General features: G+C 47.5%; 1 protein-coding gene across 1 annotated transcript in view; it reads right to left on the bottom strand.

The window, feature by feature from the left end:
* LOC311158021 (vascular endothelial growth factor receptor kdr-like) overlaps positions 1-23596 on the bottom strand; it is a 126447-nt gene that overhangs the window by 53016 nt on the left and 49835 nt on the right. The window contains exons 5-11 of the mRNA XM_084213122.1: positions 20617-20776; positions 19248-19384; positions 17645-17804; positions 16782-16899; positions 14412-14587; positions 3239-3389; positions 709-814 (exon numbers count right to left, since the gene is read on the bottom strand). Of these exons, the coding sequence (XP_084069248.1) occupies positions 709-814; positions 3239-3389; positions 14412-14587; positions 16782-16899; positions 17645-17804; positions 19248-19384; positions 20617-20776 (1008 nt within the window). The remainder of the gene's footprint in view (positions 1-708; positions 815-3238; positions 3390-14411; positions 14588-16781; positions 16900-17644; positions 17805-19247; positions 19385-20616; positions 20777-23596) is intronic.

The following is a 23596-nucleotide window of genomic DNA, read 5'->3' as shown; positions in this document are numbered from 1 at the left end:
ACCACAGGCACCTGGGGACACTGAACAGGGAATCCTGCTGGGATCTCTGCAGCTCACACAGCCAGGGTGATCCCAGGGCTGTTGGAAGGAGGAGCAGGCAGGGAAGTGTCCAAGGAAGGTTTTCCCTCCTTCATTGTTCCAGGGAAGTGGCTTCAACCTGAGAGCTGCACACTCTGGAAATCAGAGCAGGCACCTGTGGCACTGTGACCACACCTGGTGAGCTCCTGCTGCTGGGAGTGGAGGAAACAGGGCAGGACAAAGGGGGACAGGACAAAGGGGGACAGGACAAAGGGGGGCAGGACAAAGGGGGCAGGACAAAGGGGGACAGGACAAAGGGGGGCAGGACAAAGGGGAGCAGGACAAAGGGGGCAGGACAAAGGGGGACAGGACCAACAACTCTCCAAGTGTTTCATGAACTCAGAGTCCTTATCGGCGTTCACATCACAGCACCCCTCGAACTGAACCACTCTCACACTTTCTCAAGACTGAGAGAGACACAGAAGGTTTTGACCCAGAAGTCTTGAGAGAGTTTAAATAGGGTGGGTGACATCATTCCCAAACCCCAGCACTTGTAAACAGCAGAGATCTGGGATGATCCCAGCACTGGGGAATTCCAAGCATGCAAAGAACCCTCAGCAGCTTGGGAACCAGGAGCTGGGGGTGAGCATCCCCTGACATCATCCCCAGGCCATCCCATCCCACACATACCTTTAGTTTATCCCCCTGCCTCATGGGGGTGTTCTCAATGCTCCTGATCTTGTTTCCTATGACTGTGTTCTCTGAAACCACAACTTTTGGCCCCTCAGGATTGCACCTGGAGGTGGAAAAGCAGAGATGGTGTTCAAGGTAAGCAGGGAGGTGTACTGGAGTGAGAAAATGTTGATCCTAGACAATAATCTTAGGTCTTAAATACTCCTAAGAATTGTTGCTGCTGGAGTCTGTTACATCTTTGTGAAATTCCTCCATTCCTTCTTTACAACATCTCCAAATTATTTACAAGGCACCTTGACAGAGGCAAACAAAATCAATGCATGACCAGCAATGAACCTCCCAATCTTTGCAAAGATTAGAAAAGGAAACTACTGGGCAATTAATTAAATCATGTGAGTTTTATCTGGCTAATATAAGTTATATTTCCAAATTCAAAATGCCAGTCACTCCAAACTGTGGGGAGGTGGATGTTGCTGAGTGTCTGCCTGTGCTCAGCTTCCAACAGGAAGTGTGGGCTGAGGGAGTAGAATGGATAAATGCTTTATAAATAAATAAAGAAGGCCCCTTTAATGCTGCACATTCCACAGAAGACACTTTTCAGTCTTCATTTTGGAAGATGGGCAAGGAGCAGAGTGTGGGACACATCATGTGGGAAGGTCCAGCTGCACCATCCAGGGCAAAAAACTGTCCCATCTTCCTCAACTTGGTAAGACTAAGCAGAGACACAGCTCTTCTCATTTGTCTCAGGAGGCAAAATGGACTTTTACAGGCACTGATCAAGGGCTGATGCTGCAGAAAATCCCTCCATAAATCAGCCATGCCTTTGCCAAAGCCACACAAAGCACAGGGGCAACACCCTGGGCCAGGGGAGGGTTTGAGGCTCTCAGAAGGGCCTAATTAGAAGATCTTGAGGGACTTCCTGCAAGGCACAATCCTGTCCTGAGGATGAAGGGGAAAAGCTCAGAGGAAGTAAAATCACATCCCAGCTCTAAGGAACAATGCTGGTGCTCAGGGATTCAAAGGGCACTGCTGAGGCAGAGTGGGGGGAGAGAAAGAGAGAGAGAGAGGAAGTCAGACAACAGAAGGAAATGGGGGCTGTGTCATTTCCCACAGGAATCCTCCTCCAGCTTCTGCTGCAGCAAGATAAGGCTGCCCCTGGGGCCAGCAGAGGTAGAGCCACTCTGCAATTGTATTTAAATTGATAAGATCAGAGAGCCAGAGAGCTGCAACAAGGGTTATGTGAGGTCCTTTGCCACCAGGTCACTGGTTTGGATCTGGCTGAATTCAGCACTCATGGCCAATTCTCTCCCCCTGGACTGAAAGGTCTGGAAAAGATTTCGGGTCACTCTGTGGTTTTCCTAGAGGATGCAGAAGCTGGTGCATGTTTCCATGTGGTGTTTCCACCCTCCTCTCGTTGAATCCCTCCCAAGCAGAGCCCTGTGCCTCCTGCTGCCCTGCAGTGCCCACAAAGCCATCAAATCCCTGAGGTTATTCCCCCAGGAGCAGAGTAACTGGGGATGCCTCCCTGGGGCAGACACACAGGGACACTCCCAAGCTCAGGCTGGATCACCCAACATCCCTGTGCTGTACAGAAATCCTGGGGAAGGATTCTCCCTGATTTTCCTGTCTCATGGCTTGCCATTCACAGCAACGAATGAGTGAGAAAATAAGCAATCCACTAGCCAGTAATTTTCTCCTTTGCTTTCTAGATCTCTCTTCATTTTTTTTAATGGGTGGAAAAGCTCATTTCATCCCTCTCACTGCAGGGAGGAGCTGAAGTGGTCAGAATTGTGAAGGACCTGGCTCCTGCATGTGCCCAGGGGGAACCAGGGAAGCAATGGGCATCAGCCCAGCCCTCTCTCTGCAGACCCCTCTGCTCAGGGAGCTGCAGGAGCAAAGGGAATGTCTCCTTAGGCAAATATCCAAAGGCATCCTGGTTTTCCCTGGCCTCCTTCCTCTCTGGCAGCTTTAACCAGTGACTTTGCTGCGTGTTCACACCTCAGCCTGCAGCACAGAAGGGTTCCCAGTAAGACACAATTCCCTCTCTCAGCTTCAGTGACACCACAGGAGGCTGCCACTGGAGCCTGAGCCCAGCATGCAGAGTGAAGAGAGCCCTTAGGAAGTGCCATGAATCCCATATGGATTTAAGGAAGCCAAGCCTTCAGCAGGTTTGTCTGGAAAAAGCTCTTGCAGGGCAAAAGGTGTGTTAGCTCTGCCCACACATCCTGCTGGTTTTCCTTTGTCAAATATTCACAGCATTCAGCAGGGCTAAGGAAAGTCAGAGGGGCATTGCTGGTCAAAGTAAAGGAAAATTCAATGATCTTTAGTCACTTTAAACTTATTTAACACAATTCAGGTAATACACAAGGTGCACAAACACAGCCAGACACCAGCTGGGCTCAGAACCCTGGAGATCTTCACTCTGCTTGTGATTTTAGCTCAGATAATTAGGATGGAGTGGAAAGAAAACCTGGCTGGAAATACCCAACAATTCAAGAGCATGTTCATCCACAGGGAAGTCACTTACAGGGTGTCTGTGAGGCTGCAGGGCTGCCACTTCCACTCAATCCTTGGCTCAGGATTCCCACTTGCTGTGCACTGGATTTCATGTTTGCTTCTCAATTCCACCTTCACAACCTTATCAAAATCTGTTTCCTTTTCATAGATCTTGGGTCTCTCTAAAGACAAAAAACCCACAAAATTCAAATGAGCAAATTTACATGCATAAAAGCTTTTGAAACATTCTGTTGGGAAAAGTGATGATCCAGTGAGGCTCCTGATGTTCTGGGGAATTCCCAGCAGTTCTGAAAATATTCCTTCACAGAAACAAGGGTGTTGGTTGTGGTATTTCACCAAACACATTGCAATGCTACCACATTCATCCTAATCCCTTTCAAGTGTTGTTGGGGACCTGCTGAACTTCTGGAAAATTCATGCCATGGAACATCTCTTGGTCACATTTTGGCTGCAGGATCAGGATCAGTCCTGGACTGTGGGCAAAAGGTAACTGGAGGGGTGATGTCCCTTCCTGAGAGGAAGCTTTTCAAGCAGCTGCAGTCACCAGGTCCTCAGGGCTTTGGGAAAAAAACATCTTTTTCACCTGGAGTCTTTCCTTTTCTGTGTGTGTGTAATGTGCACTGGATGAAGGGGAGAAGAGAGTGAGGAAGGAGTGGTGTGGGGAAAACACTTGGAGAGAAATGCCAAGAAATTCTCACCAGCCGCGGTGAATGCCATTAAAAATGTCACGGCATTACTCACATCTGGAGGGGCCACAAGATCACACCCTCAGACTGGAAATCTCTCAAGAGCAAACTTTTTGTGACACTTTCAGGGCTGCTCGTTGCCAGCAGGAAAGAAATGCTTTGTCCTGTCTCCTTGCAGCTCCCACGGGAAGGCACGGAAAGGAGAAAGAACGGGAAAAAAGCCCCAAAGTGAACTGAACTTTCACTAACCTCGGCCAGGGTGGGTTTGAGTCTGGGGTGGAAGCACAGGCTCTTCCCTTGTGCAGACAGCTCTGCCCATCCCTGGCCATATCTCTTTGTCTGCTTCTCATAACAGGAAATCAAACAGATTTATTGGTGGGGTCCCTCTGTGGGACACCCCTGTGCAGCCAAGAGGGGCTGCTCTGCACCGAGGCCTTCTGACAAGCTGGGAAGTGAATGTAGATTAGATTTCTATTTTTTGGGCTAACTTATTTTTTCTGCTGTCAGGGAGGCCCCAGATATGTAAATATGAGCTATTGCCCACCTCATCAATCTTGAGCCCTTTACCTCTTTTTTTAAAAATAGGGGTTTTTTGCCTTCCAGCCCTCTTAGGAGAGGACTGACCAGGCTGATCCCGTGTCTTGTTGGGACTCTCACTTGGCATTTCTCATGGTCAGGCTCTGAAAGATCTTCTGACCTCACCAGTGCCTGAAAACACATCAGTATTTCCTTCTCCACCCCATGGAAGCATTGACTGGAGTAGGTTCAGTCATATTCCATCCTGTCATAAAACACTGGCTGTTTCAAGGACCTTCAGTAGGTCCTGATTAACATTTCCCCTGAGAAACCCAAATGCTGGCCCCTGCTTGGTGTGGCTCCCCTTGAGCTGAGCTGTAGGATTCCACGTGCTTGGACATTCCTGAGACACTCAGAGGACAAACTATTGGGACCAACAGTGAATTTCCTTACCTAGCATCTCACTTCCCATCAATAAATTATTTTTGATCATAAAAGTAATTCTGTAAATTCTCCCAGGAGGGGGAAGCACATATTTTATTATCTCTGACATTTCTCTTTTCATCTGAAATCCTGTGCTCGACATGTCTGGCCTGACCTCCCAAGTGTGACTGCACTTGCAGAAAGGCTCCAAGTTCAGTGTGAAAGGTTACACAAGTGGTGTGTGAAATGTTACTCAAGTGTTGTTGTTTGGGCTGTAAAAACAAAGCTTCACACGCTTGGGCAGGGGGACTGGTGTTTGTGTGTGAGAAAGAGAATGGGGAGACAAGGACTGATCACAGTCATTTAATAACAGGACGTTTTTCTATATTCTTGCTTGACTGTCATTTAATTTGTCCTTCTAAAAAAGAAATAATGTTTTAACTTGCTCCAACTCTAACAAGAACATACATGAGTGAGGACTGAATTCTTCATGCCACAATTATACCACTATTAAATATGACTTGAGACCTAAAATGAGTCCAAATGATTCATCAATTGAAATAATCATTATTTATGATCAAGCAATTATTTTTTTTAAGTGTGAGGGGAAACGCCTCCCCATCTGTTCTGTCACATAACACAGGGTGGGGGCTGATTGTGGGCACAAATTCAGAGACTGAGAACTTTTCCAAGTGTCTGTGCCCTTCACCTGCAGAGGGGGTGGTGGAGGTGGTGTCACCCTGCAGGTGATGCTGCTCAACTGTCGAGGACAGGGACAGGGCCCTGCAGGTGACCCTGCCCACCTGTACAGGATGGTGGCAGTCCTGCAGGTGACCCTGCCCACCTGTACAGGATGGTGGCAGTCCTGCAGGTGACCCTGCCCACCTGTACAGGATGGTGGCAGTCCTGCAGGTGACCCTGCCCACCTGTACAGGATGGTGGCAGTCCTGCAGGTGACCCATCTGTACAGGACAGGCACAGGGCCCTGCAGGTGACCCTGCCCACCTGTACAGGATGGTGGCAGTCCTGCAGGTGACCCATCTGTACAGGACAGGCACAGGGCCCTGCAGGTGACCCTGCCCACCTGTACAGGATGGTGGCAGTCCTGCAGGTGACCCATCTGTACAGGACAGGCACAGGGCCCTGCAGGTGACCCTGCCCACCTGTACAGGATGGGAACAGACCCTGCAGGTGACCCATCTGTACAGGACAGGGACAGGGCCCTGCAGGTGACCCTGCCCACCTGTACAGGACAGGGCTCTTCCCCATGCCCCAGTGCTCCCCTGTCCCTGCAGGGTGCTGGCCTTGGAGCACTGAGGGTTTAGGGGGTGAAAGTGGGGTCCTCCTATGGGGGATATTTCCTGGGATGAAACCTTGCCAACCCCCTGCCTACTGCCATGGCCATTTCACCTCTGACTGTGCCCCTGCTGGCAGCTGGAGCTTTGCCCTTCCCCTTGCTGGGCCAAATCCTATTTACAGCAGTTGCCTCCATGGCTGATGGAAACCTGATTTTAATAGTTTAAACATTCTTTCATTGTTTCTGGTGGTTTGTAGTAATGTAGAGTGTATAAAAGGAATGTTAAAATCCCTGCTGTGGTGCACCTGCATTCTTGCCAATCTCATACCATATTTTCAGAATTCTACAGTCACTATCTAATCTGTGCTAACAGTTGTGAAGAGAACTGGTTTCTGTGGTGGGCCTGACCTTTTGGATTGGCTCAGACTGGCTGGTTCCTCAGGGCTGGCACCTGCACAGTGTCCCTGTGGACAGGCTCTCATTTCAGCCTGCTGAGGGGCTTTGAGCCCAAAGCCTGGCATCACTGGCAGAGCTTCTCTTTCTCACATTTGCTCACTGGGCAGCACAGGGGCTATGCACAAACCCTTACCCCTGCTGGTGACCAGTGTGGGCCAGGCTGGGGGTACAAATCCCTCTGCCAGCACTGCCAGAGCAGCTCTTTCCATCCCTTCCTTCCCTCTCTATCCCACTCTGGCTTCCCACACCTCCTCCCCAGGACCTGCTCCCCCAGCCCCTCCCAGCCCTTGACCATGGCCCTCCCCAGGCTGAGCTCTCTCAAGCAGAAGCCAAACAAACCTTAAAAGCTTTCTGGTCCCTGGCTGTGTGAGGAAGGAGGGCTGTGCAGATGCCTTTAAATGTATCCAAAGAAATGGCTTTTCGTCCTCTCTGGCTCCAAGTGTGATTGTATCCCCAGCTGGCCTTGCAGAGGTGCAATTGCTGCTGTGAGAGCTGACCTGAATAACTAAAGATTTGGCTGCTGCTGCACTGGGAAATGCAATCAAAAAGCACTTCTGCTTACTGCAGGTTTCGAACTGATCAGCATTATGCAAATCTCACCTTCCTCGCTGCTGTTATCTCCAGTTTGGGGCATTAGGAGCAGATAATATGTACAAGGATTAGGACATGAACCCCTCTGCAAGACTCTTCTCTCCCTAAATTCCTTGCAGCTGCCATGAGGGGTTCTACACCTGTCACCCAAAGGAGCATCCAAATATAGAGGACAGCACAGAGGAAGTTTCTCTGCATTTTTTAGAGAAACTTTGCATTCCTTTCAGTGCCCTCTGACTGAACTGCTGTTTATGCACCTTCCCTACTACCATTTAAACTGCTTCAGAAAATCTTTTCACATTAAGCACATCATTAAAATAACATAGAGAGGCCAGTGAAGCATTAATCTCAACTTTAGGTACTTTGCTGGACAGGGGGCTTCATTAAAACCCTTGATGGAACTGCAACTTGTTTTCCATTTATCTTTTCTGTTTTCCAAAAAATATTTGCACCTGGGAGCCTTTTATCAGATGTGTGCACAGTACTTAATGGAAATGCAAGTGAATAATCTGTAAGGTAGGGAGGGAACTTGCTAGTGCAGGCTTGGACTGGGAAAGGGTGAAATTTCCCCTGAAGTAAAACCCAAAATGACAAAGTTGTCTGGGTTCATTTCACATTTCTTTCCTTTCCTTTTTATCAAAAGGAAAGAAAGAAAAACACTGGGTGAAATGACCTGAAACCACAACTTTGGTTTCAGGCTCACCACTGCAGTGTGTTTGAGCCTGGCAGATTTTGGCTGGGGTTGATTGTTGCTGGCTTGTTGTTTCCCCCATGCCCTGCACCCAGAGCTGCTCTCAGGTGGGTGCACAGCCCTGTCCCCACGGTATCTGAGAGGAAACAGCTGAAAATTGTGCCCAAAATCTCTCTGTGAGACACCACAGCCAGGAACAGAATCAGGGACAGGATTGTGCCCCTGCCTCATCTCCAGCTGCTCCCCTGTGGCCCTCTGGAATGGGCTGGGAATGCCAGGGCTGGGAGAGAAGCAGGCACTTGGATCCTGGAAGAACAAATATTGAGAAAAATCACAGGGAATTTCACCTTCCCCACTGGGAATTTTGGTGTTAAAATGGCAGTGCAGCTTGGTTTGCAGTGCCACATTAATTGAAATAAAATAGCACCTAGAGGTATGGAAACAAAAGGCATCCATACTGTGAATTTAGTTACAGACATTTCAAAAATGCCACTTAAAAAAATAAATCAGGATTGACTGAGGAGGATCAGCCAGGTCTCAGTTTAATGTCTGGGCTAGAGCTAAGGGAGGGAGTAACTCAGGGAAGTTAGCGGTCTTACTGGAAGAAGGGGGCATCTGAGTCTGGGCAATTGAATGACACAAATGATCTCAGAAATTCAGTGTTAGTGGGAATTGGGTAGCTGGTGACTTGTACTTAGAGTGGGTTTTTCTGACCTGTGTCACTTCTGGATCTCTCTCTCTCTTCCCTGAGCAGGAAGAAATCTTTTTCTCAGTGCTCTCCCAGAGCTGTCATTCACCCTCAATGCAGCTTTGGGGGGCAAAAAAGGGGTTTCTCTCATCTGTCTCTCCCCATCTTATTTCTTACAGAGCTCAGAAGGAAATGGATAATGAAGAGCTGCTCATTTTAAGCAGAGTAGGCAGTTTTCCAGGATTTTTCTCTCTGCCCCCTTTGCCTGCTTTCCAAAAATCAGTTAATGTACCTGCAGGTTGGCTGAGGGACAGCATGGGAAGCCCCAGCTGCCATTTCCCCCCTCACTGGGGGTTTTAGGGGCTGTCAGACCAAGATTGCTGCTGCAAAGATGTGACTTGAATGCTTCAGATCCTTCTGGCAAGCTCCAGCAGGCCCCCACCTTCCTCTTCCTAAAATTGCTTTGGCCACTTCCAGCAAAATGAAAATAGCTCATCTGACTTTTTCATCAGGGCTTCTCTTGGGAGCTGGAAGTGTGCAGGGTTTGGATGATATCAGGAGAAAACTCTTCAGGATTTGTTCAAAAATGAGCAGGAAAGGGCTGCTGCAGCCTCCTTGTGCTGCTGCATTTTTCTTTCATAAATCCCCAGAAAATGTTGTTTCTCTCCTGCCTGTGCCTGATGACTGAGGCTGGAAGCATGGACTGCAGCACTGTGTCCTGCATCCATGGGCTACAGACACTGCTCCCAGAACCCAGGAGGAAAGCAAAGCCTTGGCCTTGGAAACACATTGGAACAGGGGCTGGATGGGTTTTATCTGGGGATTTCTAGTTTAGCTCGGCTGGCCCAGGAGGTGGAAAATTCGATTTTCTGTTTTGACTTCTCCTGAGTGGCTCATCCTCAGAGGAGATGGGCAGGAGCTGGATGTGCTCCACAAAGGAAACCCAGCCCTGGCAGGACTCTGGGGAAGGGACAGCATTGGTGTGGCTCAGTCCTTCAGCTGAACATCAGCTGCATTTCACTAAGAATCCAAAAAAAAATTCTTTCTCAGTGTTCAGCTCAGGGATTTCAGTGACCCTTCCACACACAAGGGACTGTGGGATGTCCCCTGTGTCCTGCACTGGCTGCAGCTGAGATCCCCTACCCTAAAAGCAATTTTCCTCTGCCCTGGCATAGCCCAGATGCATTCACCTCATCCCCAAGGCCCCTTCCCCTCTCCCTGCTCTGGCTCTGGGGGAGGTGATGGGGTTTTGTTCTCCACCACATATTTCTTGGCTTTTGTGGAGATCACTGGAGACTCCTTTGATGTCCACTCATCCCTTGCAAGCCAAGGAAGGTCAGGCAAAGAATTGCCTTTGATTTTTAAACCAAAATATGAAGAGTTGGCCTGACTACAGAGTGCATCATTCAGTGCTGTGGAGCTGCTCCTGCCTGGTAACAAATTGAAGTGTGACCAGTACCCTGCACCCCTTTCACTCCAGTCCTTCCCTGGAGAGGGGGAATTCACAGCAGCCTGAGTTTCTGCTGCCTGCTGTGGAGGTTATTTCCAGCCCTTAATCCTGCTTTTCTTACAGATACAACACAAGCCTGGGGGATCAAGGACTCTACAAGGGAATGCAACTTCAGTTGGCTGGAGCAGCTGGAACCCACAGCTATATTTGCTGGAAGAGCCTTGAGGGAGCACAAGAGAGAAACTTTGGGACAAAGAAGAAAGGCAAAGTGGTGAAGGAGCTTATTCATCCCACTTCTGAATTAACTCGTGCTTCAGTACTCTCCTCACTCCCTAGGTGGTGGCCAGAGCACGCTGGCTGCTCCAAAAGGGCTCAGCAGGAGCCCTGAAGGACGCAGAGGAGTTGGACAAGGGTGAGGATGAAACACAGTCTGCTTGCCCAGAAATAGATTTGAGGGCGTTGTTTATGTTTTGTTCTGAGACTGCTTTGCACTCCAGCCTGGAATAACTCTTTTCTCCCACATTTCTCCTCCTTGGCTGGCTCAGATTTTCAGCCACCAGCTGTTTGCTAGGATTGTTCCTTCTCCTTGCTCCCTCCCTTCCAAATTCTTCAGGACATTATTTTCTTGAAGCTTTTCTCAGTAAGAATTTAATCAAACAAAACAAAACCACAGCAACCCGCCATTTCTTGGACAGTGTTTGATGTGTAAATATGTAAAGAAGGAGTGTTTTGAAAAAGCAATCAGCTACCTCCTGGGGACCTGAGTCCTACAAGGAGCCAAGGTGACTCCACACAGAGATATGTGCTCCTGCAAGAATAAATTCCAGCTGCAGTGGGAGCAGGGGTGACCAGAGGCACAGCTAAGCCACTTCTTACAGAGGCATTTTTGGAATAGCAGCACGATTCTCCTCCAGGCCAGGCAGTTCCTTGCAGGACCTTTTTCTCTCAGCTCCCACCCTGCAGCTCTGGAGTTATTTGCCCATTTTGCTCCCTCTCCACTTGATCCCTCTGCAGGTACTCCTCAGTTTTGGGACCAAATTGAACTTTGGGGAAAATAGCTCCTAATCTTTGACTCATTGCCATGGAGTGAAACACCCTGTGCCCACAGTGAGGCAGAACTCTGGGATTTCTCCCAATTAAACACTGACTCCAAGGAAAGCTGCAGCAGTGCAGGTCAGGAGAAACACTGCCCACAGGGCTCAGGCAGGGCACTTCTGATCTTGTTCTCATCCTGCTTAAAGGGTTCTCATCTGCTGCCATGATTAGTGAATAAAACACACTGCCAAAATTCATACAGAGCAATCTGAGGGTCGAGCCTTGCTGCTGTTTATACTTTGTTTGTGCAAAACAATTCACAACAATTTTAACTTTGAACTTCCTCTGCACCCAGCCCAAAAATGCAGCTGATGGCTTTGTCACAGCACATTGAGTGCCAGCTGGGTACCTGGGGCACACTAAGGATGGATTGTTGTGAAGAGACTCTCAGAAGAGGGGGCTGTGTGATTACTGATCATTTCTGCACTGCAGTGTCCCCATGCAGCAACAGAAACCATTCAAATGGCATTTCTCTCCTCATTCCAAAGCCTGCTTACATCATTTTCCCTCTTCTCTTCAACAGGGTGGATCAGAACTCACCCCCTTTCTTAGATTCACCTCTGAAATGAAAGGCTGGCCCTGGATTTGGGGAGCAGTGCTGTTACTCAAACAGAAATTGCTCTTCACTCTCAGGGTATGTGGTTATTACTCAGCAGGAGGTTTATCAGGTGTAGGCTCCGCCTTTTAGACATGATGCAAAACTGATACTCCACCCACTGTGTCCACTTGAAGCCCAAGAGGATTTTTCCATCAGCTCCACTAATCCCTGTGTTCAAATCCCATCTTCAGTAATTGCAGGCTGCCTCTGGTTCTGAGCAGAGACATTAATCACACCTCCAGCTCAGAGGTGGTTTCTTTCAGATAATACCTGCAGAAAGGGGCTACAAAGTGTGTTTTGGTCTCCTTCTCTTGTCTCAGAGTCTTCTGAAACTCCAAGCAATTTAATCTATTCAGGTGTGATACCCAGGTATCAGTCATGATGGCTGGAGATAAAGTGCCAGGTTATTTGTGGAGAGTTAAGGGAAAAATTCCAATCTGCTTTCAGTTTGGAGCTTCAGAGTGTACTTAAAAGGAAATCCCAGATCTGAAAAAGCAGCTCCTGAAAAAGCTGTCCCTGCCCTCTGATGGGAAGCACAAGAGAAAGGAAAGTTTGAAGCAGCTTCAAGAGCCCATTTTGCCCTTTTTGGGCTCTACCCACACAAATCTCAGTAAAACCAGTCTCTCCTGGGCTGAGTGCTTCACACAGAGCACATCAGGGTGGTGCTGCAGGGAGGAACCTGGCAGGGATGGCAGGATTCCCTGGGTGCTGCAGGGATGGCAAAATTCCTTGGGTGCTACAAGGAAGAGCCTGGAAGGGATGGAAGGATTCCCTGGGTGCTGCAGGGATGGGAGAATTACCTGGGTGCTACAAGGAAGAGCCTGGAAGGGATGGCAGGATTCCCTGGGTGCTGCAGGGATGGGAGAATTCCCTGGGTGCTGCAGGGAAGAGCCTGGCAGGGATGGCAGAATTCCCTGGGTGCTGGGTGCCAGTCCTGCTGCAGCCAAGCAAACCCTCCCTGTCTGCAGCCTCAGCTTTCACCCACGGCAGCCTGGGCAGGTCTTTCCTTGTTCTGCTCTCATTCCCTGGCTTCCTGTCACCAGAAAAGGGACACTTGCTCTGTGGTTTTCCTGTGCATCACCACGGGAGAGTTGGGGACACCCCTGCAGCTGCTGGACTTTGAGAGATGGGGGGGTTGCAATTAAATAACTATTACTGTTGAAGCCCTTGCTGGGCTGACCCCTGGAAAGGCTGAGGATGAGCAGCCCTGTGTGAGGGATGGGATACCCCAAGCTTGGACAAACCATGGACATGAAAAGCTTGTGCAGGAGTGGTTTGATCCTGAAATAGCCTCTTGCTGACAGAAAAAGGCTCTGTTTGTTTTTGGTTGCCTGTTTGGGGAACAGCAGCTCCTCGAGGAAACGCTCCCTTGTGCACGCAAACACCAATATTTACCTTGACAAGATAGTTTATTATCATTCTTCATTTTCTTTTCCTTTGAACGTTTCCGTTCTCTGAAGAGGCAAAACCATTGTGTGGAAAAACAATCTCAAGTGGACAAATTATGCAGCTTAACACGTTTCTCCTGCTCAGCTGAGCTGCAGGACCTGACCATGAGCATGTTCTTGGCTCCCTCCTCTCCTAAATCACATTAACTTATGTTTTATTTCAGGTTTCTAAGCTATCATGTCTTATTTAACATTTTTAATAGGTCAGATGTACCTAAGTGACAAGTCCTCTATTTTTCAGATGTTATTCCTTTCTGAAAGGTAAAATGAGAAAACCACAACTGCTGGAAGCAATAATACATAAGTATATAAAAATTGGACAACTGAGAATTGTTTTAGGTGTAAAGAGGGTAAGGACAGAAGAATTCACCACAGAAAAGACAGCAAACCTGTCTCAGTAACTACTCACTGCCCAAGTGGAAAATACAAAGAGAAAGCAGAGCTAACTTTCGCTGAACTCCTCCTTAGCCTCATAATTCAATCTCTGTTGCCAAATTCAATGGATTAAAAGAGGCAGTGGATGTGCAAAGAGACAATGTGGCTCTGCCCTGCATTATCCACCCAGGGAGGCTAATAAATACCTTCCCAATATCTGTTTTTCCTTTATGGCAAGTGAACCTTCTTCAGTGCACAGCACAGTTTTCTCCAAATTCCCCTGAAAAAGAACTTGTCCCTCAAATGCTGTCAGCAGAGAAGTGACAGAACAGAAAGTACAGATTTATAAAATGGATCTGGAGCAGGATGATGGACAGACATAAAAGCCAGGACAGCTCCTCCAGTTCCTTCCGTCAGCCCCACTGGGACCCTTCCTGTCCCAGCAGATGTTCTCCAGTGCTTTGCCCAAGCTGCTTTTAAATCTCAAGGGATAAAACTTCCAGCCCTTCTCTTGGGAAACTGTGCCCCCAGTTCTAAGACCTCTCTACTCAATATCTTCCCAAGCTCCTATAAAAATGTGATGTTTGTGGCCTTTCCAGGCATTTCCACCTCCCTGTGTGGAGCCACTGTCCCAGCACACAGTGCTGTGGCTGTGGGAGGTGCAGTGTCCCAGGGGAAGGGACTTGCATGACCCAGGGTCACACCAACTCCTCAGAGCAGCTGAAATGAGTGGTTCCTGAGGGAGAGGTGATCTCTGGGCAGTTCTAAACCCTGGCAAGTGCCACCCATTCCTGCTGACTGGTGCAGTAGGATCACACAAAATAGCAGAACTAACCCAGCAGAAGGAATTATACACAACAGGTCCTTACCTGTCACCACCAGCTGCATGGTGAGGTTCTTGTAGAGGCCGTATTTGGGGTTGCTCAGGACCATGGTGTAGTTCCCAGCATGTTTTGGTCTCACATCTCGTATTCCCAGTCTGTATTTCAGTGGATCTGGCTCATAGCAGGTGTGGTTGTCCTTGATCAGTTTGCCATCCTTGTACCTGTGGGGGAAGTTCCATCAAGGCTTGTCATGTCCCTGTCAACCCCCAGAAACACTATCACCCACATTAGGGGCTAAAGGGTCATCCCAGCAAGGGAAATGCAGGTCTAGAATCACTGCTTGGATTGGATATTTATTCCTGTTACCTTTCCACACCAGAACTGATTCACACTTCCAGTGCTGTGGGATGGATTCATTCCACACAGGAAAAAGGTGGTTTATTTTATCTGAATGAACAGTGCCTCTCACATGCTCAGCTATGATCTAAAAGCCCCCAAATGAAGCTGGATGGGCAACACAAAGAGTGGGAAATCATTGAATAGGAAGAGATGAATTCAGCAGAATTGTCTCACAGGATGTCCCTGTGAGCCTTTACTGCTTCTGAAAAAGTTAAACTCTGTGACCTGGAGAAGGCTGGTCCATAGGGAGGTCAGTGAGGAATTCCCAGCCTGGAATACTCCCTCAGGGCAGGAGAGCAGCATCTGCAGGAGAGGCTCCTCTCCACTGCTCACCCCACACGTGGGTTTATGGTTAGGAAATAGGCCAGGCTTTGCCACACACAGAGCTTTGGGCCTGGTGGAAGGATGCAGGGGCATCTCCCACTGCCTGGGGATGCTGGAAACTTCCTTTTCAGTCATAAAAACAACCATCCTGAGAGACCTCCAACATCAACAGCTGGGGCTGCAAGGGAAGGCAGCTCTGGTGGTCCCAGGCAGCCACCAAAGAGCTCCACGCTGAGCCCAGGAACAAAGGCTTGGCAGGGAGAAGGGGTTGGTCCCCAATCAGCTCCCAAAACATCCCCATCCCTAAATAACAGCAGCAGTTAAAAACACTTCCTGGCACTGTTTCCACTAAAATTAGAGGATTTCATGTTATTTCACTGCTAATAAAAGCAGCAAGGCCAGCACTGAGCATCCTTTTGCTGCCTGCCAGGCTCTCAGCCGGCCAAGGGCAGGTGCTCCAGGGAAATGCCATCTTATCTGCCAGGACAGGCACACCCCTGCCAGCTGTCCCATGGGATTTAAGGCAGTTAAAGATGTAAAAGGCACTGGATGGGGTTGCTAAAGACAGAGCAGGAGAGAGGACAAGTGATGAAAGGGTAAAGAGAGACTTGAATATCTCCTGGAGTTGCTGTTGGTTGCCCCTCCTGTTTAGCAGATCCATTGCACTCCTGGTGGAGAGTTTGCTCAGGAGGATTCACTGCAAGGATCTGTTGGCACAGGATTGGAGGACATTATTTAAAAGCTCTGGAGAGAAACAATTTCTTATGTTAAAAATATGTCCTTTTGCTGCTATCCCCTGCCCCCTTGCAGACTGATCATCACTGCTGGGGGTAAGCAGGAAACCGTTCCCCGAGAGCTTTCTCCTTGGATCTCCCAAATTATTCTGTGTCCAGAGAAAGTGAAACACACTTTTTTTTCCTGCAGGGACCTTTCTTTCATGGCTAGGAGAAGAACACAGCCTGGGTGCAGGAAATGGAAAGATAGAAACTTCCAGAGACACTGAAGGGTTTGATCTGAAGCCTTGGAAGAAGCTAGGATTGATGTAAACATAAAGTACACAGACATTAAGCAGAAAAACTATAAACTTATGCTTCTATAGTTGTAAGTAAGAATAGAAACTGTATTGGGTAAGATGGTGAAGGGTTTATAGTGTAGGGGTGTAATTGTGTAGAGTAAACTAAGAGTTTATATGTTATAAAAGAAGCATATGTGTGTGCATGTGTGATAATAGCCCATTGGATAAAAGTATCTGCAGTGCAGTAGAAGTAAAGGTGATAGATTAGAAAAGCAAAATAAACTTTGTGACAAGTGTCCATTGGATCAGAAAGTTCTATATTGTCTTGCAATGAAGAACTTGTGACTACTTTGAGCCATGGTTGACTGTGTGCTCTTTTAAATCTCATGGCCTTTGAGACTGACTTTTATCTGAGCAATAAATTGTTCTTAACCCAACTGTGGTCCCATCCCTTCAATTAAAGCAGTGACAATAACACCTGGCAATGAGGGGTGGCTGGCCCAGCCTCCCAGAGCTCAGGGGCCCAGAGTGGAGCGACAGCTTAGCTGAGCCTACAGCTCTGAGCACTCCCAGCTCCCATCCCTGACCTGTGTGGTGAGCGAGGAATGGTGGTGATCTGTTCCAGACAGGATTCCTAAAGGAGCCCAGGCATTCCTTGATGTTGCTGGGGCACTCACCAGGTGACAGTGGGCCGAGGAAAGGCGTCCACCTTGGCAGCCAGCTTCAGGGACTTGTGTCCTGAGGTAATCTCGTAGTAAGGCCCCTTCTTGTGTGAGACCGTGATGTAGGGTTTTTCTGGGGAGAGAAATGGGCAGGGAGACTTGGAATGGCAGCTGTGCCACAGCACAGAGCTCACACCTGTGATTGCTCTGTTCCCAAATGGGATTTTTTTCAATAGAGACCTGCACAGAACCAAATGGATCAGGCTGTTCCCTCAGCTCCCCTGTGCAGCCCAGCCTCGGCCAGGAAGGGCTGTTCCCACATAAATTCACATGGAAAGCAGAGGATATGCACTTGCATTGCCCCTGGATTGGTGTGGAGAGTGCCCAGGGCATCTCTTGTCCATGTGGAGCCCACAGGATGGATTTTCCAGGGCCTCAGCAACCACACTTGGTGCCAGCTTTTTCAAACAGTTCAGCTCCCTCAGGCATCACAGAATCCTAGACTGGTTTGGGTAGGGAGGGACCTTAAAGCCCATCCAGTGCCACGCCTGCCATGGCAGGGACACCTTCCGCTATCTCAGGCTGTTCCAACCTGGCCTGGGACACTTCCAGGGATCCAGGGGCAGCCACAGCAGCTCTGGGCACCTGTGCCAGGGCCTGCCCACCCTCCCAGGGAACAATTCCTTCCCACTATGCTATCTAACTGTACCTCTTGAAGACATGAGAGCTGACTGTCATTGACTAATTAGAGGTGTTTGAGATTAATGTTGACTTTCTCCCTGGTGCCATTTCAATCAACAGATTTTACAGCTTGGCATTATCCTCTTAAGCTGAGCACTGCTGGTTCTGGTCCATCCTGGTTTGGCTGCAGCACTCACCGTACACAGTGACAGTGACATTGGCCTCCAGTCTGGTGGCATTGAATGTCCTGCAGATGTACAGGCCCCCATCTTCCATGGTGACATTTTCAATTACCAGGCTGCTGCCGGCTTTGTACACCACATCACTCTGGTCCATTGTTCTCCTGGGGTGGGGGTGCTGGGAATCACAAAAAACAGGGTCAAAAAGCAGAGTAAACTGGATTATTGTGTTCACCCTTTCCAAGGCTGCCAGTAAAGGAAAGCAGTGATTTGTATCAAAACGATCACATCTCCCCATCACTGAAATAAATAATATAAAAGGCAGATCAGCAGGAAGAGCTCTTGTGTGAAGTTTCATTATCAAGTCTAATAAGAGAGAGAAGCAGAGTGGAAATGTGGCACTTTGTACTGAATGCTGGGCAGGTAAACAAGGGGATGCCTCCCAGCCCTTTTCCAGGACCAAATCCCAGGGATCTCAGGGTAAAACTGCTGCAGGGTCACAGCTGTGCTCCGAGGGTTTGGTTTTGAGGGTTTTTAAATTTATGTTGGTCACAGTCAGTATTTTTTCTGTATTAAAAACCTCCTGCTTTCTAAAAGAAATATATTATGACAGAAATATAATATATTATGACAGCCAAGTGCCAATGCAAATTCCTGGGGAATTTTAGACAGCATTATCGCTTTCGATAGGATTTTTGATCCCAGAGATTTGGCCAAGAAGTTTTACATTTATAATGTTAGAAATATAAGGAGAGTTCATAGGAAAACGAATCTTTTCCACCATATGGGGTTCAAGAAACCAAATTCATTCAGTAACACTGTAGTGCCTGGACCTCTATAAATTCTATGTTATATTTTCTGTAGTTACCTCACCAAAACAAACCCAGACATTCTTTTTTTTTAAGGAAACAAATCAAAATTAATCAGTTTTTAGGAATCACAATTTACATCTTCCTAAAAAGCCTAGATGCTTCTTTACAATGTCTATTTTGCTGAACTAAAAAGAAAAAAAACCCAATTATTTTAATTCTCGGCACCAAGCAGAACCAAGAATAGAATATCAGACAAATGAACTGATTTGGGAAATGATTTCCCTCTGTTTTGGCTTTTTTTAGGAGAAGTGAGAGGGTTTGGTGCCTCAAATGTTAGGTCTCTTACTTATTTCTACTTCAAATTTGGCACTTTTGTATTGTATCCACAGAAAGCTCATGACTCAGAATTTACATTTCATTCTTTGGGGATGATTTCCACAGGTTCAGCTGTGTTTTCCTTCATTTTTTCCTACTTCATAAATACCAGAATAGATGGGGAGATTGACAGCTTACAACCTGCATTTCAGACTTGTCACTGTGAGACAGCCAGGACAGAAGGAATGAAGGAGTTTTTCTTCCCAAAAAGATGGAAACACTCCTGGCATTTCTTGCCAGGTTTATTTAGTGAGGTTTGCAGTTTGATCTACAGGTTCAAGTAGGGCTGAGAAGCTTTAGATTCATCCAAACACAAAGTTCAGTCAATGATAGGCTTATAAATGGTTGGATAATTTCAGAAGAAGTAATAATGAGGTTTTCTCAGCCCTGTGAATTTTGGGAAGAGGGGGAATACAGGGAGTCCATGCACTCACTGTGCCACGGGGACATGTCCAGATGAACTCGATGCGCCCGTTGATGAAGGTCTCTGCTTTGCACTCCAGCTTGAGAGTTTCTCCAACCAGCAGCTTTCTGGCACTTGCCTTCAGAGCCAGGTTCTGTATTCTGCCCTCTGCAATGGAAGAGGCAAAGCTGTGACCAGCAGCACTCCCTGCATCACTTTGGGATCCACCAGTGGATCCCTGCTCCCACGGACACAGTCAGGAATGTCTGCCCTTCCATGTGCCATGGCTCCAACCCTCTAATCAGCTCCACAGAGACGAGTTTCCAAAGGTGAAAAAGGACTCAAAATGAGAGGATCCACTTTTGCTGGACATGAGACGTGTTACTCCTGCCTTCTCCTGCCCAGCTCCCTTTCCTTCCTGAATGGGATCCCCAAATCCCCCAGCGGGATCCCCAAGTCTTGCTCTTACACATTTGCCAAATACATCAGCTCTGAACTTCCATCAGTTTTTGGTGCCCAATCCCAAATCCACACCTGAGCACTGACAGTAACACATGACTGAAAGGGATTTCCTGGGTCCTTCTGAGGTGCAGAGGGATGGTGTAAGAGATTTTGTAGGTTTACATTCATTATTTTAAGAAAAAATTACTCAAATAAGGAATAAAAAGGAGAAAAAGAGAGATTTACAGGACTTTTATTTGGCTGCCACACAAATTTACAAGCCTGTTGTTCAAAGCTGAGTGCTGATTGTGTAGAAAGATGCCATGAGCTAATGGGAATGAAGTCCAAGTAAATAGAAGATATATGAGGCGATAAAGAACATACATAGAAAACAAAAGAAAAATAAATTCTAATTGGTTTCATATAAATGCCCAGCACTCAAAAATTTAATGTTCAGCTGCTTCAAATTCAGATTTTAATTATGAGATGAAGCTCAGCTGTAAATCCAAGGGAAATGGTGTAGTAAATCACCAAGAGAAAATCTATAAAAAGCAAAGATGTGAATTAGCAGTGTAGTGAGGTTTCCATACGATGATCACACGTGGTTAATGACCAGAAGCAAAAAGAAAGCTGCTGTTTGCTTTGTCCTGAACCAGCAGTTGTTTTAATGTAAATACAGCTCAATCCAAGCAAACAAAGCCTTGGTGGGGTTGGAATAAAACACTCCTGTTTTGTACCACCTCAGCACTTGGTCATTTTTCAAAACCAGGAATGGCTCCAATCCAGGTTCTATTGAATAGGGAGAAAAAAAGGAAGAAGGAGTTTACTTTTAGCATTCCAGGTTGGACTTGCCACAGATGCAGCCCAGGGAGATCTATCAGACAGAACTGAGGCTGAGCAAGGAGTGATACCCAGGGGTTGCCAGTGACACAGGCTCTGTGCTGCCCCCTGGCACTCACCCAGTCTCTGGGCCATGTAGTAGGAGTTGAAGACGCTGCCATTGACGTGGGCCGAGCACGTGAGGATCCCAGAGGGCACAAAGGAGTGGGAGGGGATGACAAAGCCTCTCCTGGGGTCCCACAACATCTTCTTGAAGTTGATCACTGCAGAAGAAGGGTACTGCAAGGGAACAGACAAGGAGTGAGAATCCCATTCCCCTCGGATTGCTCTGCCTTAGGGGCAGGGCAGGGCTTTGACCTTCCCCAGGGCTTTGGGGTCTCTGTCCACACAGACCTGCAGCAGCAGCAGCCTGAGCAAACAGGAAAGCCCTCCCTAAAGCAGGAGTGTCTCTGAAACTCAACACTTGGGCAGCCAGTTCAGGAGTCCCAGTCCTCTCAGATCTCATGTGTGGGACTCATTTCCCTCATCCCTTCTTTGGAAATCCTTATGCCCATCTTATATGAATTTTGTGGGGTGATGTTTTCGCAGGTGTTTCCTCCCAGTGCCACATGGAGCTACCACACATTTTCCTCATTGTACTTTGAAAACATGAGTGAAGTTAGACTCTCCCAAAATCAGAATTGTTCACTAACTCACCTGACTGTGCTTATCTATGAGCTCTGGTCTGTGGGCACTCCCCAAATTCCCTCTATCCCACAGAAGGGGGGGAGACACTCTCAGAGCACCCCAAGGATTGCCATGGAAGCAGCCTGAGTGACTTAGGAGTGTAAATCACAGAAATAAAGAGATTAAAGCACTTTTAGGTCAAAATTCATAAATACTTGTAATGCTGTGAGATTCTTGAAAAAAACCTCTCAATTCTGCTTATGAGGAAGAAGTGAGAATAGAAAAGGCAGATGTGGAAAACAAACTAGAGCAAAAATTCATTTAAAAAGAATGAACCCTCCTCTGTCTACCCTTGGACAATACCAGTGTTGAGCAGCTTGGCTTTTGTTGAGGGGAATAATCAGTTTATTGTTGTTATTAACACACAGGGAAATCCTCTATTTGCTAGAGGGAATGTAGTTTACTTTCCAAAAATTTTGAAAATCCTGGATTATAATGTACAAAAGAAGTATGTGAAATTAAAAGAGCTCCCTGAAATGCCCAGGGAGTTTCAGGGGTTTGCAGGTGGGGGAATGGAAGCACAGGTAGCTCTGGCTTTCCCAGCAGGACACAGGGAGGCTCTTTAGGACTGAGGATGCTCTTTGGGAGTGTTGAGATCACGTCTGTGCCAAAAATGAAAGGTCTGGGCAAACTTCAGTGTGCCTGCAGTTACCTCATGGTAATTGACTTTATTTGCTTCTCCCTCCTCCTCATATCCTGGCTGCTCAAAGGTGAAGCAAGGGGAGGTTTTCCTTTCCAGAGAGACCCTGCTTCAGCTTTGGGAACTAACCAAGGGACTGAAAGCAGGAATTCACCCCTGATGGAACAGTTTTGCTCCTATTCCTGTTGAGGGCAGCTCCTGTTTGTCTCCCAGCAGTCAGGACTCTGGTTTGGCAGGGCAGCTTAAATTGGATTCAGTTTAAACAATCCTCCTGTTCCACACAGCTTGCAGCCTGGGGCTCTGGACATACAAGTCACCAGGTTGGCCTTGGTTTGGGTCAATTGTTACAATTCCAGCATGGACCAAACCCAAAGGAATTCTGGCTGAGGGACTGGTGATACTGCACAGGGAAGGGGGGACAGCCAGACAGTCGCTGTCTTTTGGAGCAGCATTTGTTCTGACAGCAGTAGGAAACAAGGGTCTCTTGTAAATGCTTTTGAAATAATCAAGCTGTGGCATCTCTGTTTAGAACCATGAGGAAAAATAGGAAAAATTACAGAAAGAGATCTGAAACCCGAGGCATAATCATGCTTTAGCACTCGTGAAGGTCAAAGCTGGAAGTGGCAAATGCACACTGAACCAGATCAGTGACTAAACAGATCTGACATGACTGAAAAAGCTCTTTTTGCCCCGAATTAAAATCACATTAAGCAAAATTAAAAGCCTGAACTGTGTGTCTTAAGCATGAGTTTGTTAATAACAAAGATTATTAACATATACTGAGATAGCTGGGATCTGCTAAAGTATAAGCAAGAGGTACCTTTCTCTGAGCATGTTTAAAGAGAGCACAAGGATTTAAAAGTATAATGGTAACATAAGGAACTTAATTTACGGTGGTAAAGAGTCCATTTTCCACAAGAATAATAAAACGTGATAAAGCTGAACTTCAGGGTTTGGCAGCTCTGCTCCCCAATGCCTGGGGGAAGGGGGAAGGAAAAATAACCCTACTCAGGAGGCCCTTTTCAACACCAGACACAGATTAAACATCTTCATAAAATATTCACAAATACCTATTTAAACAATCAAACAAAAAAGCGTCAGTGCTGCTCGAAGGAAATCACAGTGGCTTTCCTCCCTTTGAAGTGTTGTCCTCCCTCTCCAGTTGTCTCCTGGAGATTAAATTTGGAAGGAGAGGATGTTCTAAATTTGTCTGATGGCCTGGCTCACCTCTCCTCCCCCATGCTCACCTCCGCCCCTCTCCTGCCCCGCTTCCTCCCGGCGCGGGAGCCGCCACCCCGGCGCTGTGGCGCTGCCTTAGGACTTCAGCTTTTGTATTCTTCAAAACCCTGCACTGCATCAGTGTACAACTCTAAACTCCATCCAGAGTGTTAGTTAACTGTCCTCACATCTTGGTCAGACAAAACAGTTCCTCCAGGCCTGAGATTCAAGGACACCCTACTGCCTCAAGCCCTGAAAAGTATCAAGAAAAGTGAATTGGGGGGGAGCAAACTGGGGGGAATATGACCTCATTGCCTGAAGCTGGAACTGGAGGATTAACCCCTGATTTGTAAACTTATAATTGCCTGAAAAATTCGTGACCATCATCCATCCTGGGTGTGCCCTTGGTGGCTTCTGACTGCCCAAGGTGAACATACTGAAGGCCTTTAATAAATACCCACTTTGCTCTCTTAATCTTGTCCAGCCTCTGCTCTAGGCAGGCACTGAAGGCATCA

Source organism: Fringilla coelebs, assembly GCF_963513975.1.
Source record: "Fringilla coelebs genome assembly, chromosome: 11".
NCBI classification, from domain to species: domain Eukaryota; kingdom Metazoa; phylum Chordata; class Aves; order Passeriformes; family Fringillidae; genus Fringilla; species Fringilla coelebs.
The sequence above is the reverse complement of the archived record's forward strand: the minus strand, read 5'-3'. Positions and strand labels throughout refer to the sequence as shown.